This window comes from Ahaetulla prasina, chromosome 6, assembly GCF_028640845.1.
Source record: "Ahaetulla prasina isolate Xishuangbanna chromosome 6, ASM2864084v1, whole genome shotgun sequence".
In the NCBI taxonomy this organism is placed as follows: domain Eukaryota; kingdom Metazoa; phylum Chordata; class Lepidosauria; order Squamata; family Colubridae; genus Ahaetulla; species Ahaetulla prasina.
In genome coordinates this window covers 77,485,499-77,506,410 of record NC_080544.1, presented here as the reverse complement: position 1 = coordinate 77,506,410, position 20,912 = coordinate 77,485,499, and the positions used below count along the sequence as shown (strand labels likewise).

Genomic DNA, 20,912 nt, shown 5'->3' with positions numbered 1-20,912 from the left:
GTATGGCATCATATGGACTGGTTCATTCTGTTCTCAGTTTGAAGTTTAGGAAAAACATTTTAAATATCTCCTATCTTGAAATTATTGCAATATGCATAATAATATTATCAAGCTTAATTAGCAAACTTAATATGTCTATTATAATTATCTTTTAAAATAGATGGAATCTTAACTAAGGATTGCACTTTCACATTCCTTTTTCAAACTACTTTGCAAGAATTGATTATTTATTTACTTGATTTATTGTATATAACTATCAGCTTACATAACTGACTCTGAGTGGCATACAAGAAATGTTTTAAAATAATATAAAATAAAAACACATAATGTTTTTGGCAAAATAGAAAACAAGGGGCAAAACAGATGCTTAATCCTTGCAGAGATTTTGGTCTTTATGTTTGGAAAATAAAAACTCAAAAGTATTTCAAAACTGAGGAATCCACCTCAACCTAAAATGTAATCCCCACTGAACTCAACAGAATTTATAATACACTGCATAGTATATCATAAAAGTTATATAAAACCTAAAGCTAATAATAAAATGTATGCATTTGGAGAAAACATAGGAGCTGATTAAACGACAGAGTCCACTAAGAAATAGTGCATGCCACTATTTCAGGAGATGAACTCCAAATTATACAGGTAATCCTCAATTTATAGGAGTTGTTTAGTGACTGTTCAAAGTTACAACAGCATTGAAAAATGTGACTTATAACCATTTTTCAGTAATGACCTATGCAGCATCCCCATGATCATGTGATCAAAATTCAGATGCTTGGCAACTAGTTCATATTTATGACCCTTGCTATGTCCCAAGGTCATGTGATCACATTTTGTGACCTTCTGACAAACAAAGTCAATGGGGAATCCAGATTCACTTAATAACTGGGTTACTAACTTATCAACTGCAGTGACTCATTTAACTGTGGCAAGAAAAATCATAAAATGGGTCAAAATTGACTTAACAAATGTCTTACTTAACAACATAAATTGTGGACTCAATTGTGGTCATAAGTACCAGTATAGGTACTTACGTATAGTACCTATACCTATACTACCAGTATAGAAAAAAGATTTTTCCACTACGCTGAAAATGATTTTTTTTACTATAGTATAGATCATTTCATAAGTATGAAAAAAGATACTCTCATTAAATCATGGATAAGGCTTTTTCATTTTTTTTAGTTAAGTATCTGACTTTTTTTAAATATAGCAAATTTCTTACCTCACACTGAAATGTATTTCATGTAACTATCCAAGAAGTAAGATCTTCAATAAGACACAGTTGATTTAAAAAAAATGGGCACATAGTACTGGAAATGCAAGCTTCTCAGTGGCAAATTAAAACGTAATACAATTGCCCAGTCACCAATTTGAATACCAGAATAGCTTTTTTTAAAAAAAAAAACCTCTAATATTTAAATATCTAAATATAGCAGAATAGAGTATAAAATTTCCGAAAAATTCATCTGAATTATATTAGCAGATTTTTTGCAGAAATGCTTTGTGCCCATTAAGATGTGCATCCATGTTAGATTCCATTTAACTGACTGGACATGTTTTCCTGGGGAGCTCAATGAGGATGGATATTGTACTGTTACCTCAGATTTATTCATCTTCCACTCTGTGAATTCCAGTATACTCTCTATCAAACAGTACTATGCCAATTGGTGCTTGCAGTTACATGCTGCAAGGCTGCTTTATTTATAATACACACACACTGAATTTCAATATTTTTTTTTAAAAAAACAGTTGTTCAATGTAATATTACTCAGAGAATATTTTCTAGAAAAAGACGCATAGAAAAGTCTTGTTATCACCTGAAACAAAAATTCAACATGAGGATTATATTAAGTTCAACAGTAAAAATACCACCTTATCCTTAAGCACTGATACAATGAATTTTTTAAAACCTAGAATTGAAAGCAGCAGAAAAGGAAAATTCCTGTTCTTAAAATTCAAGGCATCTAAGTGAATGCATTATATTCCCATTCCCTCCCAGCAGAGCCAACGGCAGTCTAAGAGGGAAAAGAAGGTAGAAATACAGTACCAAAGATGAGTTAAAAACATTCTCCTACAGAATTATTTTTCCATTAAAAAGCTGAGGTTCTTCAATTATTTTTTTTAAAAATGTGACTCTGCTGACTCTTATGCCACATTCTATATACAGGTGTATAGTTTTAATTGCAATTTCAAGGATTCACTCACCCAAATTCTTGCAAATTAATGTATGTATGCATGAAAATGACATTTTTCAAGATTTAAAATGACTAGAAAGTACGTAACTTGACTCCATTCACCTTTTTATCAATATTGCATATACTGGAACACATAAAATTGCCTTTTTGGGACATACCCCAATTCAGCACTACCACAAGTTAACAGACATCCAAACAATGTTCTGTTTGCCTTTTAAGCTATCTCTCTCAAAAAGGCTACAGAAAATTCAGAAATCCACTAACCTGGTAATTCCAGACAGTAATTTACCAAACACATTTTCTCCATCCTAATTTTCATCCTCCTATTAAAAATATTAGAGGAAACTTTTTGAAAAATCCTTTACAGTACTTTACATTCTACCCAAATTATAGGATATGTAGGGATGTACTATTTCAATGTTCCAAATAGTTTTGTCTGCTAGCAAGGATATTAAGTACTATTTTTATATCCCAGATTAATGCTAATGACAATCTGAAGCAATGTGTTTAAATTTCACAAAGAGAACACCTTTCCCACCCCATTAATCAACAATCCTTTGAGAGAAATTCAGAACTTTTCTGTATCAATGCACCCTAAAAGCATGGTATATGAATCATCTTGGTTCAAATCTTCAGGTCACTTAATTTTATGAAGTAATGGCCTGTGACAGTGTTACACTGTGTGTGGATTTGTATTTGCCAGCGATAATATAATTGCATACAAAATTTGTATTTCTATTGACAAACATCAAATAATTGAATTACAAATTACCTAAAATCTACAGAAACATTGCTCAATCAGTTTTCATCAATAAATATGCTGCCATGGCATTTACCTTGCAAATAACTGCTGAACAATAATTCTACTGGTAAAGCACAATATTCATTCAAAATCCACAGTATGCATATCCATACCAAAGCTAAAGTTTGGTTTTATTAAGTATTTGCTGGCTGTTTGGTTTCAATAATGCTGCAAAATCAATCTTACCAACTTGTTTTAAGTAATAAGAATGAACAATGACCACAAGTTGAAATGAAGAAACATTTAAACAATGAATGAAATGAAATATACTATACTATACTACTAATTTTAAGTTAATTTGTTAGACAGTTTTCAAAATAAAGGCAATTTCATATTTTACTGATTGATCAGTAGGTACATTACTATTGTTAACAGGATTTATTGTTAACAATTTGCAACCTTACTGAAACAGCCAAGGAAATAATGCAATTTCAAAATTTTGTCAATAATTTTGAAAATTAACAAAATTGGTTAGTGCAAATGCTGACAACAACAAACTTTTTTAATATTTATTTTTTCCACCTGCAATCTGTAGCAAAACATGATCAGCTTTATTATGCAGACAGGTATCCCTCCACATTATATAGAATTTAGGCATGTATAAATAGAAGAGCTCTTCAGGAAAGAAAAAAAAAACACTTCAAGAAATGAATAAAACTTCAGTTCTGAATTCATAAATCCCAACAAGCAATGTTAAAATGATATAGGCCATTCATTCCAAGATATATGACAGCACCTTAAACTGGCTGATCTATTTCTCCCAGTAACATTTTTCACATAACAGTGTGTTAAAAGTTACAAATACTGATATGCACAAATAACTAATTCCTAAGAGAAAAATATGTACAATACTGCAGCATAATGAATGATATCTGCAATAACTTAATATTAGCCAAATTGTAATATACATGATACTATTAACATTCTCCTGCCATTGCACAATAAAGGATATTACCACAGTTCCATGTTTTGTACATCACCTGGTGTTCCTTGGTTTTAATACACAATGCAGACTTTTTTTTTCTGAAAGACTTATTTTGTGTTTAAAGCTAAGGTCAGTGAAACAAGACAACAGTGCAAGAGGCATAGAGATGTTATGTGATCACATAGAGTTCTTTTAAGTAAAGTGTCTATAAGGCTATAAGAAAGGATTGGTTGATGAGCTTCCTGTCGGAAAAGGCCCCGTTGCTGCTCCTGCCTAAAAGAAAAAAAAAAAAAAAGAGAAATCTCTCAAGAAATAATTACACATGTATCTTGACAAATCAGATTCAAATATAAATTATATGAATAGTTGCAAGTGTTTAAATAATTCATGAAACAGAAATAATGTCTTACTGATAGTGCTTTTATTCCTGCTGTGCACAGAATTAGATATATATAAAACATAGTCATGTCATTTCAAACTATGAAATATATTTCTGTAGAGTTATCAAATATAAATAATTTAAAATATACCAGAGAAAGTTGCAGGTTTAGAATTTGGGAGGAGGCTGGATACCTTTTTGGTATCCTTTTGAGGACATGTACAGTCCTCAAGATATGTACAGTATATGAATTAGGAGACCCATAAATCTGACCCATAGTATTCACTTACCATAAAAGGATTACTGGAGACTCCAACAGCTGTAACTTGTCCAAATGGGGTTACTACTGATTTTCCTTGTCCAAACGCAGCAAAGCCAGTACCTTTGTAATAAAATATCAAAAATTACTTCTAGTCAAATATCACATTATGCATAAACTCCATTCCCCAAAATCAGTCCCTTAATCACTAAATATTTTCAATCAATCAAGTAAATAATCAATTAAATATTTTATTCCAATCAAAATGGGATTCCATATATTAAACTATATTAAAAGTAAATTAAAAACAAAATTACTTATAACCATTCATTTAATAATACTGAAAAAAGTGACTTGTTTTTCAGTTATGACTGTTGTAGCATCCCCATGGTCATGTGATCAAAATTCAGTCACTTGGCAACTGACATGTATTTAGGACAGTTGCACTGTCCTGGGGTCATGTGATCCCTATTTGTAACCTTCCAAGTCAGCATCAGATTCACTTAATAACTGCATGTTTCACTTAAAAACTAGTGATACACTTAACAACCAAGGCAAAAAAGTTCCTAAATGAGGCAAAACTCACTTAACAACTGCCTTGCTTAGCAACATAAATTTTGGGCTCAATTTTGATTGTGAAACAAGGACTACCTGCATGACCACTTTCTCTCTCTTTTTTTCTATAGGAGGACATTTATGGCTTTGGAATGAGGTATCATTGATATGCAGATGACCCTCAATGGAACACTGCCACTTAGACTAAACTGGAGATGATACACATGTCCTGGAATAGTGCTTGTTAGAGATCAGATTTGGAGAAATAAGCTAAACTTAAATCTTTTCAAATCTTGTCCATAAACAACTAGGTAATTCAGTAACATCAGTTTCATGGTAGTTATGATATATAGTCCCAAGATTTGGCAGTATTCCTGGACTTGCAGCTCCTATTTTAGCTGCAATAGAAAGTGTGTTACACCAATTTGTAATCACTGAATGAACGTTAATAGGCTTGTGGAACAATTCAAAATTACTTATAAAGCCATATACAAAGTAGCACTGGGACATATCAGGTTTGCCAAATGTGATCCTTGTTCCTTTTAAGGTTAATGGATAAACAGAAAAAAGTCAGATAACATTATTTCAATATGCTCCGCAGTGGTTAGAGTGCAATACTGCAGGCTACTTCTGCTGATCACTGGCTGCCAGCAGTTTGACAGATCGAATCTCATCAGGCTCAAGGTTGACTCAGCCTTACATCCTTCCGAGGTTGGTAAAATGAGGACCTAGATTGTTAGGGACAATATGCTGACTCTGTAAACCACTTAGAGAGGGCTGTAAAGCACTGTGAAGCAGTATATAAGTGTAAGTGCTATTGCTATATGATTATTTATCACTATAGCCATAGGGATAGAAAGAGTAAACAATATCCAGCATAGAATGGAATTGACACTACCACAGTTGATGAAGTTGACAGATTTTGCTGAAATGAATAACTTGACTTTTTTGATCAGAGAAAAGTCATTATCTACATTTATTGGCAACTGAAAGCCTCTTATGGATTTTTTGTATAAAAATTGAAAAAATGAATTTGTGATATATGGTTTTAATGTTTTAGACGGGATATATAATAGAAAGAAGAGTAATATAATTAACTGTATGTTGTTGTTCAGTCACTAAGTCGTGCCCAACTCTTTGCGACCCCATTTACTGCACCACACCAGGCCCCCGTCTTTTGTCTCCTTCAGTCTGCCCAACCCATGCTCACCATGTCAATGACACATCTATCTAATCATCTCATACTCTGCTACTCTTCTCCTTCTGCCTTCAATCTTTCCCAACATCAGGACCATTTCTAATGAGTTCTTTCTTCTCATTTGGTGGCTAAAGTATTTGAGTTTCATTAAAATATATTTGTAATAACTGCTGTGAATTTATCTTTTAAAATTTTTTCCTAAATTTTCTTTCTTTCTTTTTCTTCTTTCCTTCTTTCTTTTTTTCCCTTCTTTAATTTATATTATTTACTATTGGTTTTTAATCTTGTTTAAAGTTTTAATAAAAATACACATGGGCCAAATATGATTCTGACCATCTGTTCTAACTCTCCTACATTCATACAAGGTGACAAGTCTTTTTGGTGATGGCCTCCCTCTTTGAAATACATTTTCCCTACTTGCATTTTGACAAGCTTTTAAGACCAAAATAATGGCTTTGTTATTATAGTTTTTATTTAATTATACTTTAGTGCTGATATTTTTAGCTTCACTGAACAAACCCAAAGCTGGTATGACTGTGTGGTTCACAAATGTTTAAATAAAAATAAATAATATGCATACAGTTTGATCAGGTGATTTTTCACACTTGTTTCCATATTCAGGTGGTCCTCATCTTATGACCACAATTAAGCTTAAATTTCTGTTGCTAAGTGAGACAGCTGTGAAGTGAGATTTGCCCCATTTTATGACCTTTGCTGGCACAGTTGTTACAGTAGTGGGTTTCAAGTTTTTTTCTGTGGTTCTGTGGGTGTGGCTTGGTGGGCATGGCATGGCTTGTTAGGCATGGCTTGGTGAGGTGGCAGGGGAAGGATACTGTAAAATCTCCATTCCCTCCCCAATCCAGGGGAAGGTTACTGCAAAATCCCCATTTCTTCCTGATCAGCTGGGACTCAGGAGGCAGAAAATAGATGGCGGTGAGGCCGTTTTTACTACCTGTTCTCCGAACTACTCAAAATTTTCGCTACCGGTTCTCCAGAACCTGCTGAAACCCACCTCTGAGTTGTTAAGTGAATCAATGCAGTTGTTCGTAAGCATGACTGCTAAATGAACCTGTCTTCCCCATTGACTTTACTTGTCAGAAGATGGCAAAAGGTGATTACCTGACTGCAGGACACTGCAACCATCATACTGCCAAGCATCTGAATTTTGATCATGTGAAGATGGGAATGCCGCAACGGTTGTAAATATGAAGAACAGTCCTAAGTCACTTTTTTCAGTGCTGTTGTAACTTCAAACAGTCACTAAACAAACTGCCTGTATATTACCAGTTATATTTATACATGTAATACAATATTTCATTGGCCAACCAACGAATTCATGGCAAATAAAAGTTTCAAAGATAAACCAGGAAAATGAATTGGTTTTAAAATAACCACTGTACTCTGGAAACAAAATGTAATATGCAAGCATTTACCATTAGGTTGCTGAGTGAAAGCAGCCTGAGAAAAAGCTGCCTGAGTTGGGAATGCAGGCTGCTGGAAGTTACCACTAAAGCTAGTAGGAAGACTGTATGAGGCAGTTGTTCCAAATCCTGCGGGCATGCTCATGGAGGCTGTGCCAAATGTTGTTGCTGATGAAAGAAACAATAGCAATTATTTGTGTTCAACTTTTATTATTATGTCACACTAAAAAACATTTTGACAGAATTATTTGTGAAGCGACTAGTCACATGGTTAGCCTTAAAACCATTAAACTCCTAGATTTTATTGACATATAGCCAAAACTTGTCTGGACTGTTCCCTTAATTTAATATAACATTTGCCAGTACCTTGTTGAAAGTATTTTCATTTTTGGGGAAATAGGAAGGCTACACACGCATTAATTCTTGATGTTTTTAATAGAGAATAATTAAAGAGCAGAAAGAATTTCTAGAGCATCATGAAATTATGTAGCTCATTAAAGAAAAAGCAATTTGACAATTTCTTTATAAAAAGTTAGAACTCTGTAGAAATTCTAACAAACTGCTTCAGTTGCAAACTAAATTCTCTTTGGTTCACAGCATGGACCAAGAACCAAATTCCACTTAATCAGACTACAACAGTAAATATTCATTCCTAAAACTGCAACTAACATTATTTTTCTTTTTTCCCCTTCTTTAATTTATATTATTTACTATTGGTTTTTAATCTTGTTTAAAGTTTTAATAAAAATACACATGGGCCAAATATGATTCTGACCATCTGTTCTAACTCTCCTACATTCATACAAGGTGACAAGTCTTTTTGGTGATGGCCTCCCTCTTTGAAATACATTTTCCCTACTTGCATTTTGACAAGCTTTTAAGACCAAAATAATGGCTTTGTTATTATAGTTTTTATTTAATTATACTTTAGTGCTGATATTTTTAGCTTCACTGAACAAACCCAAAGCTGGTATGACTGTGTGGTTCACAAATGTTTAAATAAAAATAAATAATATGCATACAGTTTGATCAGGTGATTTTTCACACTTGTTTCCATATTCAGGTGGTCCTCATCTTATGACCACAATTAAGCTTAAATTTCTGTTGCTAAGTGAGACAGCTGTGAAGTGAGATTTGCCCCATTTTATGACCTTTGCTGGCACAGTTGTTACAGTAGTGGGTTTCAAGTTTTTTTCTGTGGTTCTGTGGGTGTGGCTTGGTGGGCATGGCATGGCTTGTTAGGCATGGCTTGGTGAGGTGGCAGGGGAAGGATACTGTAAAATCTCCATTCCCTCCCCAATCCAGGGGAAGGTTACTGCAAAATCCCCATTTCTTCCTGATCAGCTGGGACTCAGGAGGCAGAAAATAGATGGCGGTGAGGCCGTTTTTACTACCTATTCTCCGAACTACTCAAAATTTTCGCTACCGGTTCTCCAGAACCTGCTGAAACCCACCTCTGAGTTGTTAAGTGAATCAATGCAGTTGTTCGTAAGCATGACTGCTAAATGAACCTGTCTTCCCCATTGACTTTACTTGTCAGAAGATGGCAAAAGGTGATTACCTGACTGCAGGACACTGCAACCATCATACTGCCAAGCATCTGAATTTTGATCATGTGAAGATGGGAATGCCGCAACGGTTGTAAATATGAAGAACAGTCCTAAGTCACTTTTTTCAGTGCTGTTGTAACTTCAAACAGTCACTAAACAAACTGCCTGTATATTACCAGTTATATTTATACATGTAATACAATATTTCATTGGCCAACCAACGAATTCATGGCAAATAAAAGTTTCAAAGATAAACTAGGAAAATGAATTGGTTTTAAAATAACCACTGTACTCTGGAAACAAAATGTAATATGCAAGCATTTACCATTAGGTTGCTGAGTGAAAGCAGCCTGAGAAAAAGCTGCCTGAGTTGGGAATGCAGGCTGCTGGAAGTTACCACTAAAGCTAGTAGGAAGACTGTATGAGGCAGTTGTTCCAAATCCTGCGGGCATGCTCATGGAGGCTGTGCCAAATGTTGTTGCTGATGAAAGAAACAATAGCAATTATTTGTGTTCAACTTTTATTATTATGTCACACTAAAAAACATTTTGACAGAATTATTTGTGAAGCGACTAGTCACATGGTTAGCCTTAAAACCATTAAACTCCTAGATTTTATTGACATATAGCCAAAACTTGTCTGGACTGTTCCCTTAATTTAATATAACATTTGCCAGTACCTTGTTGAAAGTATTTTCATTTTTGGGGAAATAGGAAGGCTACACACGCATTAATTCTTGATGTTTTTAATAGAGAATAATTAAAGAGCAGAAAGAATTTCTAGAGCATCATGAAATTATGTAGCTCATTAAAGAAAAAGCAATTTGACAAATAATTTCTTTATAAAAAGTTAGAACTCTGTAGAAATTCTAACAAACTGCTTCAGTTGCAAACTAAATTCTCTTTGGTTCACAGCATGGACCAAGAACCAAATTCCACTTAATCAGACTACAACAGCAAATATTCATTCCTAAAACTGCAACTAACATTATTTTTCTTTTTCTTGAAAGGGTGAAGTTAAAGAAAATTAAAGAAAATTCATTAATCACTTTCTTGAATTTTAAATAGAGTATGTAAAGGATATTATCCAATTATTACACATGTGACACAATCTTGCAATGAACAATTTAAAATTTTGCAGAGTTCTATCATATATATTAAAAGTTTCAGGAGAAAAATTATTGAGAATTACTCTATTGAAGCATTTTTTCATATAAAAATTATGTTGTAGAGATCTGGCATAAGTTTATCAATGCACCCACCAATCAAAAATTATGGCTAGTTAAGAAAGACATGATGAAAGCGTTTATTGTGGAATAAATAGGTGCACAAATATAAAATAGACAAGAAACAGATAGGAGACCAACAAAGCTTACACAAGCCATTATTAGCAGGGAAGATAACTAACTGTACTTGCTAATACAGAAAAACCAAACACATTGTGACAAGGTACAATGGTTTGACATCATTAGTATCACTAAAGGTATTTGGAGTACAAGCTTCAAAACTCATTTTAAACATTCTACATATGTGACCATGGAGGTAAAATGTAGCAGCTTTAGCTCACAACTCTAAGCACACTTAATTGACAGCAAGTCCCAATGAAATTAATGGATATATTTTTTAATACATGTGCTTAGGACTGAAGTGTTAAATTTACAACAAATAATGTGTTAACATATATATAAAGTCAATCACCATCCATGCCCACTCCATTTCATAATATGGAAGGAAGGTTGAAAAAGTTGTACATGCAAAGGAACTTGTAACTGCAGTAAGCTTTCACAAGCAAATAAAAAATTAGCCACCTGAAATTTATATAAAATGTGGCCACCTACCAAAGTGAGCCTGAGGAAATATATGAGAGTGAATTGCTCCTGAAAGGCCTTATGAGAAGTCACAAAGAGACCAGATATTGTCAATTTATTTATAAACAATTTCTTCAGATGATAACATGTAATCACTTTGTCAAAATTTCAGAATATTTCATGAATTTTTTAAAAGCTATTTTCCAAAACATTGAAATAAATTTATTTTAACCAGCACAGGTTAATTCCTTCAGTGTAGAAAGATATTAGCGTTACAACACATAAGTGCCCCCCAAAAATCAAAGAATAAATGATATCAAAGTTAAATCTGTAAAAACAAATTAAAATATTAAAGTATTCTATAAGAGTAGCACAAGTACCTAAATCACAAACATACTATTAAATAGATTTAATCTTCAAAAAGCAATTAAAAGGATTTAGTTAATCTATGTATATTGCTTATTCATAACTGGTCAATCCCAAAAAATAAGCCTAATGCCCATGAGATTTCATAACTAATTTCATACATACTTGAACATCTTTACTACATTAACTATATCACAAAGTTATGTGTACCTATCAAAAACAGAACAAAAATTGCTATCGAACATAACTGTAGATATATTTTTCCTAACCTGCTGCTCCTCGGCTGGTGGTTTGGAATGGATTTGTTGATGCTGCTACTGCAGCTACAGGTGCAGCCACAAATGGATTTGTGGATGGTGTTGCTGAAAAATGAAGCACTGACACTGAGAAAAGGATATGGTTTTTACAAATTTGCTTATATAAACAGCATGGCAAATCAGTTTTAAATTATATTTTAATCAATGAGGTAGTTTTATCATAGTCTGCTTAATACACCAACTTAGACGCAAGACTGTTACCTGAACAAAAAGGAAATTGGAATTAACTATAGTTTTGTATTTTATCTGAATTAGGATCTCATAGTTATCAGCTGTGAAATAAATCATTAGTTGCAGGAGCTGCAGAATACAAAAGTTCATCTCTTAGTTTACAAAGATTAAATCATTACAAATTGCCCATTAAAAAAAACAAACCCTAATTCTATTAAACTTTAAAAATATGAACAAAAGTGAACAAGCAGGAATAAAACATTAAAAAATCAGATAAAAATCCAAAAAAGTGCAAAAAAAAGCTTCTTTCTTTTGTACAGATATAGATAAAAAATACATCCAACTCTTAGTTGAAGAGTCTCATTATTTCTTCAAATCAAAATTAGATTTCCTGTAGTTTCTCTCAAAAAGTCCAAAAATAGCTTCATTAACATCACTACCTTTTAAAATACAACCAATACCTCTTCATTCTATGCCTCACCCCAATTTCTATAAAATCTTTAAATCTATAGCTTCCTTATTAATGAATAAACATCAAATAAAAATTATCAAAAATATCTAGTGACATATATAGCTCCATTTCCATTTAGTTTACATTACTCCATCGCTCACTTATCAACAAACATGACAAAAAATAACCACCTCTTATTAAGTATCAAAAACAAATCCATTACCCCAATAGACATTTCCAAAAGAAACACTATCCAATCTAGACAACCATTCAACATCACCAAATATAACAACATTTAATCATAACCATCTATAACTAATTTAATATATATTTTTCTTCTTTCTCTCAAATATGCTTAAATTCCATAAATAAAATTCTGACTCCTGACTTCTGGTATCTTCTCTTCTTCTCCCTGAAATTCTTATTATCTTTCAAGCCCATTTCTAGTTTCCATGAAGTAACTACAATAAATCTCTTATATTTCAAATTGAAAGCGAAACCCCAAATTTCTTTTTCAATTTTTGAATGATATTCCAGTGGCATTTGTAAGAGCAGTGAATCCATCTTTAGTATGATATATTCATCATTAGTAATAACTTCTGGTTCCAGTAAAGAGTTAAAAGGTTCAGATACTTCACAAATCAATAAATCAAATATTTTCTTTAAAGTAGCTACTTTGTACTCTGGTAATCAACCTTCAAGGTTTTGTTTTACAATTGACATGTAAACAAGACAGCTTTCCCACACAAGAGGTTCTTTTTATTTACTCTTTCAAAAAGGAAATCCTTTGTTTATAAATCTAACCAATCAGTGGCAAGGTAGAGAAAATACTAATAATAAAAAAACCCAATGCCATTCAGAAGCTTCAGACTGTAATCCCACAATGCAGATTCGCTAAAGAGGAAGTTTTCAATTTTCATAGAAACACAGAAAACTGACGGCACAAAAAGACCATGTGGACCATCAAGTCTGTCCTTTTGAGTTTTTAGCAACAGCACTTAGACTTATTTACTACTCTGTAGTGTTTTACAGCACCCTCTAGGTGGTTTAGAATCTCAGCATATTGCCTTCCAGCAATCTAGGTCCTCATTTTATTAACTTCAGAAGGATGGAAGACTGAGTCAACCTTGAGCCAGTCAGGATCAAACCCAAGGCTATGGGCAGAGTTAGCTTGCAATACTGCATTCTTATCACTGTACCACCCAGTGCAGTGATTTTTGTTTATTTTTATTTTATTTTCAATTTATTACTTTTTATTATTTAATATTTTATTTGTTTTTATTTTTGTCAGATGATAGACATGTGTTTACCCAAACATGTTTAAACTCACTGATAATTGCCCCCCAATACCTTTGCTGCAAATTGGTTCCAACTTCCCACTGCTTCTGCAAACTAATACTTGCTAACATTACTTCTGAATTTCCTTCCTGTCCCTTTGAGGTTATGTCCCCTTGTTCTTGATTTCTGCTTAATAAATGGCCACAGTGTTTACTTATTTTGCAGTCATCTGCTATGAGCAGACCTAAATCCTATTCTTCTGTTGTAAAATAAAATTCTTTCTATTTGAATATTTTATGTCTCTTTAATTTCCAACTTTTGCAAGCCCAGAAAGTAAAAATTTCCAATGTTTCTATCTAAATGTAGTTCCAGAAAGTCACCAAAATGAAATATTAAACCTGTCCCAAAAATTAAGTCTCTCTGTAACTCCAAAGATGAATAAAGAATAAATAAATCAATAAAAGTGATTTAGAAATTAGATTGGTTGTAGTGTCCATAAATTCAGCTTCACTGCAGTGTGAACTTGATGGAGATCTTACCTCCTATTATTCAATTCACAAGTCAATTAAAAAATCTAACTTCAAAATTTACTCTCAAGGAGTGACAGTCCAGAAGACAAATGGGCCAACTTCTGGTTTCCTCCTTCAATCTGGAAGAGAAAAGAAGGCCCTTCTGCTGTGCAGCAAGCAAAGCCATCTATGACCTTGTCTCCAAGAGTGTTGGAAACAATAAATCGTCATTTTTCCAACAGAAATCTCTCCATTTTGCTTCTTATATAAAGCACCCTGGCTTAGATCATGAACAGATACAAACTGTCTCAGAGGTATTCTTAGTTTAAATGCATTTATTATATCTATTGGTGGAAGCAAGCTAAAATGTAATCATGCAAAGTGAATCGATCATATTGTTTAGAAAGATTATTTAGTAATATAATACCTCCAAACTGAGCAGGAACACTGGATGATGCAGACTGCGTCTGTGTATTAGCACCAACTGGAACTGTTCCAAAAGCATTACTAGAAGTAATTCATATTCATCAGTTGTACAACATTTATACATTTACAACTAATCACTGTACATAGAAACATAAAATCCAGCTTAACTGAACTTTAGAGACGATCTGGTTTGATTTGCAATCATTTTCAAAATGGTGTTTAATAAAATTAAAAACTGTGATGCCCAGGTAACCAGTAACATGCATAGAAAATAAAAAAAAACTGGTAAGAAATTAAATTCAGAACGAAAGTTATATTTTATTTGACAGGAATGTCACTAACGATGGCATGTATTTTCCTAAGATTAAAGATTAAAAGAGGATTATAAATATTAGCATTCATAAAAACTTAATTAAGACATTAGAAATGTTAAAGATTAATCTTGAAAGTATAGTTTCTAAGTTTGTTCCAGCAAAGTAACTTGACAGTATTTTTTGGTAAACTTTTGAGCTACTATAGGTAGTCCTCAATTTACAGCTGTTTGATCAGCAACCATTCGAAATTACAATGGCACTCAATAAAGGGAATTTTGACCTTTACCCAAAGTTATGGCTTCTGAAGTACCCCTGTGAAAACGTGAACAAAATTAGGGTGCTTGGCAATCTGCCTACCCTTACAATCAATTGCACACACAACAGCGGCCCCACCCACCTATCTTCCTCCCCATCCCACCAGGCATCCCATCCCTTGGGCCTATTTCCCAGCCAGTTGTGTCCAATACACCTTTGGGCCTCTTCTTACTTGCTGTCATACTTCTTACCTTTTCTGAAGATCACATTTGAGAAGAACAGGCAGATTCACCATACCCTTCCAACAGTATACAGAGGCTTGTGAAGTCATACCAGTCGTAGGCACTATTTTGAGAGCAGCCACAATTCTTAGATCATAGGAAAGAAAGCTAAGCACAAGTGCCTCAGGAGGACTGGGAGGTCCAGGGGAGGCCATATGGGAGTTAAGGAGGTACTACAGTGCCGTCTCCTAAGGCCTCACCCAACCTGTGCTGCATTTAATGACCACAATGGGGAAGGCATGGATTGTGATTGGTAAGGAAAATGATCGTATGGGTATCGTGCTTAATAATTATCATGATTTACAACCATAATTCTAGGCACAATTGTAAGTTGAGGACTACCTGTATTTTTGCAGGCAACAGTATACTTCTCATTTCAGGATACGATATGGGGGCAACATAATTCTTGAGATGCAGGTGAGTTATGATTCTCTTCTAATAATGGTTTGTTCTTGTTGGGTCTCATGGAAATCAGAATTCAAAAATATCTGTTTTTTCAAGTAACAGTATTTCAAAAACCCTTGCGCATCAAAATGATGCCATTTCAAGTTTGTTTTGTTTAAACACAAATGATTTACATTAAACCTTTATCAAGAAAGAGTACCTGCTAACATTACTAGTGGAAGTATATGCATTACTAGTGGTTGCCGTGGAGCTGAACACACTGTCCAATTCTGCTAGAGCTGCATACTTGTCTGAAGATGTACTTGTTTGACTTGGAGCCGACACAGCAGGTACTGTACTGACAGCAAAGCCATTTCCTTGCTCATTACCACCTGAGGAAAAAAGTACAATATTAAACATTCACACAATATTTTACAATGCAAGTTAGCCAATTCTCTAGAAGTATTAAAAAATAAGTATTTTTTAAAAAAAACATAGTCATATTTCCAATAAAAAATGTTTTGGGAAGGAAAGAAATTTATTTTTCAACTATTTTATATACTCAGCCTCTTATTCATCTTTTTTGAGAAAGAAAAAAAAAACTGTACAGGAATTCCTACTCAGGAAAATTCTAAATTAATGCCATACAACTACAGACAGCTTATACTTATGATTAAATACAGAAGAGATAATCCTATATACTCTGCACACATTTTATGGTTTTCACGTAGATAACTAGCTTTGATTCCCACTGATACACTTGAACTGAACGTATAAAACACAGCTATAATTTGTATAATCCAGGAACAGATAAAAAAAAATTCCATGTAACTGTGTGAAGAAATGGTCTGAGCCAAACAAATAGCTGCTACATATGAATGGTTTGTCACAAGGCGAAAACCATGTGGATAACCATTCATGTGCCGATTTTGTCTTGCTGGTACAAAAAAAATAAAAAGAATATCATTACACATTGGAAACAGGAAACTTCAAACAAAAACATTTCATTCCCACTGGTATGATTCTAGAAGAAATAGTTTTCTTTCAATGCATATTTCAGCAACATATTTAAGCTTATTACATTAAATATATTTTATAGATTATATATATGTTCTCTATGAAATCATGATTATAATTGTTTCAGTAACATACTATCAATAAAATTACATTTTGGAAAAGGTAGTAGGTACAGCACTATAAACCACATAACTGTGTAGTGCATTAAAGCTGCAAGTTTTTGATTAGTAAACTTTAAATTATGACTGGTGGGTACTTTATATGCTTTAAGATTCTTTAGGTCCCTAAAATGAATTTTATGTTCATTTTATATTTATAGGGTTTTCTTCCAGCAATTACAAAGCTAAGCAAGTTTTGATGGTTTTTCTTGATTATCCACAATATTTTAAAAATGCTTGATTTGACAAATACACTTGCTTGAATTAAATTAAGATATAAAATTCTAGAGGAAGGAACTACTATAAGTTTCAGATAAGGACTACTTAGTTATAAAAATCATAGCTAATATGGTTTGATAATAGGTAATTTTGCTTATAGATTTATAGCTACACAGGGCAACTTAACAAAGCTAATTAAACAATCAATCTTGCAAAGCTGCAGTTGGAGACTGCAAATAAGAAGAGCTGTGAGCTGCCTGAGAATTGTATTATATCGATCTGCCTATCTATATACACATATACATTCACTTCCATATACAGTAGTCCTTGATGTATGACCACAATAGAGCCCAACATTTCCATTGTTAAGCAAGACAGTGTTAAGTGACTCATGCCCCATTTTACGACCTTTTGGCCATGGTTGTTAAGTGACTCATTGAAAGTGAATTATGCAGTTTTTAAGCAAATCTGGCTTCCCCGTTGACTTCGCTTGTCAGACGCTTCCTAAGAAGGCTGCAAAAGAAAATCCGAAGAACTGTGATGCTGCAACCCTTGTAAATATATGCTGGTTGCCAAACACCTAATTTGACCACATGATTCTGGGGATGCTACAAAGGTCATAAGTGTGAAAACTGATCATAACTCACTTTTTACCTTTCACAGTTTCATTGCTGGCTTCTCCATTGGCTGCCTGGTCAAATGTTGGCTAAGAACTATTTACATATGAAATCATGCAACCACAGGATGCTGTAATGGTCATAAATGCCCTCTGGTTGTGAAGTGCTTAAATCTCAAACACATGACTGCTGGGACACTGCAACAAGTTACCTTTTCAGAACCACTTTAAAGTTGGTCACTAAACACGGTAGTGAGGACTACTTGTATAACAGGGTGGCAGGGTTTTGTTTTTTTTAGCAATTTCATCATGAATAAATGTTAAAATAATTTATAAACAAACAGAAATAAAGATATGTGTGAATTCAGGCACAAAACCCTATGATTACTACAATTACCATGTGCTGAAATTCTTCATAGCAACTATATTTTAAAAGATCCAGTGGTTCAGATACATAACTTGTTCAATAACTGGTAGAACATAAATAGCCTCTATCTATTCAAAGAAAAAATAGTACATATCAATATTTTTATTGTATTACCCTTATTTTCACCAGAATAACTAAATTCACCAGAATAACTAAATTCCAGTGTCTCAAACTTGCAAGTAATATGGTGCAAGTTTTATGGTAACACTGGTATTAATTGTTTGTAATAGGAATTACTAAAAATCTCATGGATTTTAATAGTACATCACAGAACAAACTATACCCATGATAAATAGCGTAAGAGAACAGGTCAAAGAATAAGAATTAGTACCTTGCCCTGTGCTGAAGATATTATCTAAATTAGCAAGAGCTGCGTATTTATCTGCTGACTGGAGACATGGTTTATTCACTACAGCTTTACTGGCTGCAGTTGTGTTGCTCTGAGAACCACCGAAGGCTCCAAAATCAGCACTGGAGGATTTGGGGAAGTTATCAAAGTGTGCAAAGTTAGCATTCACTGATCGAGCGTTCCCACCTGCAACAAAATAAGTTAAAAAGTTTTCAAGCTCATTGAAAGTCTCTTCAAATGTACTGGTGACCATGTGTGCTAATGAACTTATAGGTCGTACCTTTAATAAAGTTTCTCTATTCCAAAATCCTGATTGGTTAAAACAGGTATTTTAAATTCCAAATCCGGACGCCCTAGCTTTATCAATCTCAGAGCAGAGTGAGGGAAATACATGTTGCAGCAAAACTAGCCTCAATGATTCACACAAACATAGTTTTGTTTTAGGCTCTTGTCTCTTTCTGCAACTTAATTAGATTGAAATTCCTTTAATGAAACAATATTTGATAAGTTCCAATAAACAGCACAATGCCTTTATTTTTTTAAACTATCAAATTAAGAAGTAAATATATCACTTCATATCAATTTAGCATGGTCTAACTTTTTTGTAATTTTTAAATTCTGTATTACTATGAAGAATTAAAAGCAGAAGAGAGCGCTAAAGAGGAGTGAATTATATTATGAGAGAACAAAATCCTTATTACCACTTCTGGTAATCAAATTATTCAATGTTTTAAACTTCAAGTTGCAAAAGTGAATGCTAGTGGTTGTTGCTTGATTACACTGCTCTCTTTCCCTTTGAAGAGATTACTATGTGCAATCTTCTGCCAAAAAAATAAGAAGTGAAAAACTGTGACATTCAGATGCTACTAAACTATAACTCCTAGCATCTTCACTTATTAGTCTCAATGGCTTGAGCCACTGGAAATTGTAATTTAGTGATTATTTTGTTGGTTATAGATTAGGTAAGGAAATTATAAAAACCCAGACGGGGTTCTACTTCAAAACAAATAATCTGTATTAATATGTTAGAATAAATAGCAACAACATTATCTAACTAATTTACTGCTGGATGGCGGCCTTTTCATTAACTGACAGGGTCAAATTCTATTACTCTGGTCCAGTGCAGGTTGCTAGATAATGTTTTCATTTACCCACTAAAAGGCTTAGAGAGAGTAACTGGTCCCAAAGGGTACCAGCCAATTTCTATGCTTAAGAAAGGACTAGAACCTGGTGTTTCCACCCTGTTCAGCATATTAACATTATATCACATTGGCTCTCTAACGCCAGAATATCGTTTTTTATTTATTTACACAATTTATAAGTCACCTAATTAGGAAATTGTGATTCTGGGTGACTAACCTGGGACTGAAATACAAAAGAAGGTAAACAATAAAAATAACAATGGCAAAACCAAGCATAAAACAACACTTACAGATATCAAAACATTTCAACATCCAAAAACATTTACTAGATCAGGGGTGTCAAAACTGGATTTCATTGAGGGCCGCATCAGGGTTGTATTTGACCTCGTGGGGCTGGGATGGGCATGGCTCAAACTCACTCACGTTGGGGGCACCTGTTGTGGCCTGAGCACTCTGCCAGCGAAAATGGGCTCCCGAGCTCCATTTTCGGCTGCAACAGCCACCTCCAACCTTCTGCCAGTGAAAATGGAGCTCGGGAAGGCCATGTGCAGCCCTCCCAAGCTCTGTTTTTGCTGGCAGAGGCACCATGGGTAAGTCCTTTGCTGTTTCCAGGGTGGTCCTGCGGGCCAGATCTAAGCACCCCGTGGACCAGATCCGGACCCCAGGTCTTGAGTTTGACACCACTGTACTAGACTGTTTCATCCAATATCCTCGCCTAATGCCTTGACAAAAAAAAAACCCAGTGTTTTAAGACTTTATAGAACACTAACAAGAGTCTGGATCATCTGAAACTCAAGGGTCATATTATTCCAAAGGGTAGATGCTGTGAGAGAGAAGGGTCACATTAGATGATATAGTTCACAGAGGAAACCTACAGTATGTCTATTCTTTTGGCTCTCATGGGATTGGCAGATCCAGAGATATGCAATCCCAATTTGGACCTGTGCCATGAAGAGCTTTATAAGCAATAATCAGTATTGCAAATTACACCCCAAAGCCAGTGTAGTTAATGAATAGAGGTATTACATGTACATACAATGATGCACCCACCACCACCTACGCTGCTGTATTTTGAACAAACTGTAGTGAATAAGATGGAGCTGTGCAAATATCTGTTTGGCCACAGTAGTCACCTGTT

At 34.0% G+C, this 20,912-nt stretch overlaps 1 protein-coding gene across 5 annotated transcripts in view; it reads right to left on the bottom strand.

The window, feature by feature from the left end:
* Window positions 1-1,674: 1,674 nt before the first annotated feature.
* AGFG1 (ArfGAP with FG repeats 1) overlaps window positions 1,675-20,912 on the bottom strand; it is a 36,725-nt gene continuing 17,487 nt past the window's right edge. For 2 of the 5 annotated variants that reach the window (XM_058187018.1, XM_058187019.1), the window contains 7 exons: window positions 18,615-18,818; window positions 16,067-16,238; window positions 14,614-14,693; window positions 11,730-11,822; window positions 9,613-9,768; window positions 4,595-4,686; window positions 1,675-4,198 (listed from right to left, as the gene is read on the bottom strand). In XM_058187018.1, the coding sequence (XP_058043001.1) occupies window positions 4,139-4,198; window positions 4,595-4,686; window positions 9,613-9,768; window positions 11,730-11,822; window positions 14,614-14,693; window positions 16,067-16,238; window positions 18,615-18,818 (857 nt within the window). In that variant the 3' untranslated portion in view covers window positions 1,675-4,138. Of the gene's footprint in view, window positions 4,199-4,594; window positions 4,687-9,478; window positions 9,769-11,729; window positions 11,823-14,613; window positions 14,694-16,066; window positions 16,239-18,614; window positions 18,819-20,912 lie in introns of those variants that run through there. The other 3 variants (XM_058187015.1, XM_058187016.1, XM_058187017.1) reach the window with 2 other exon arrangements.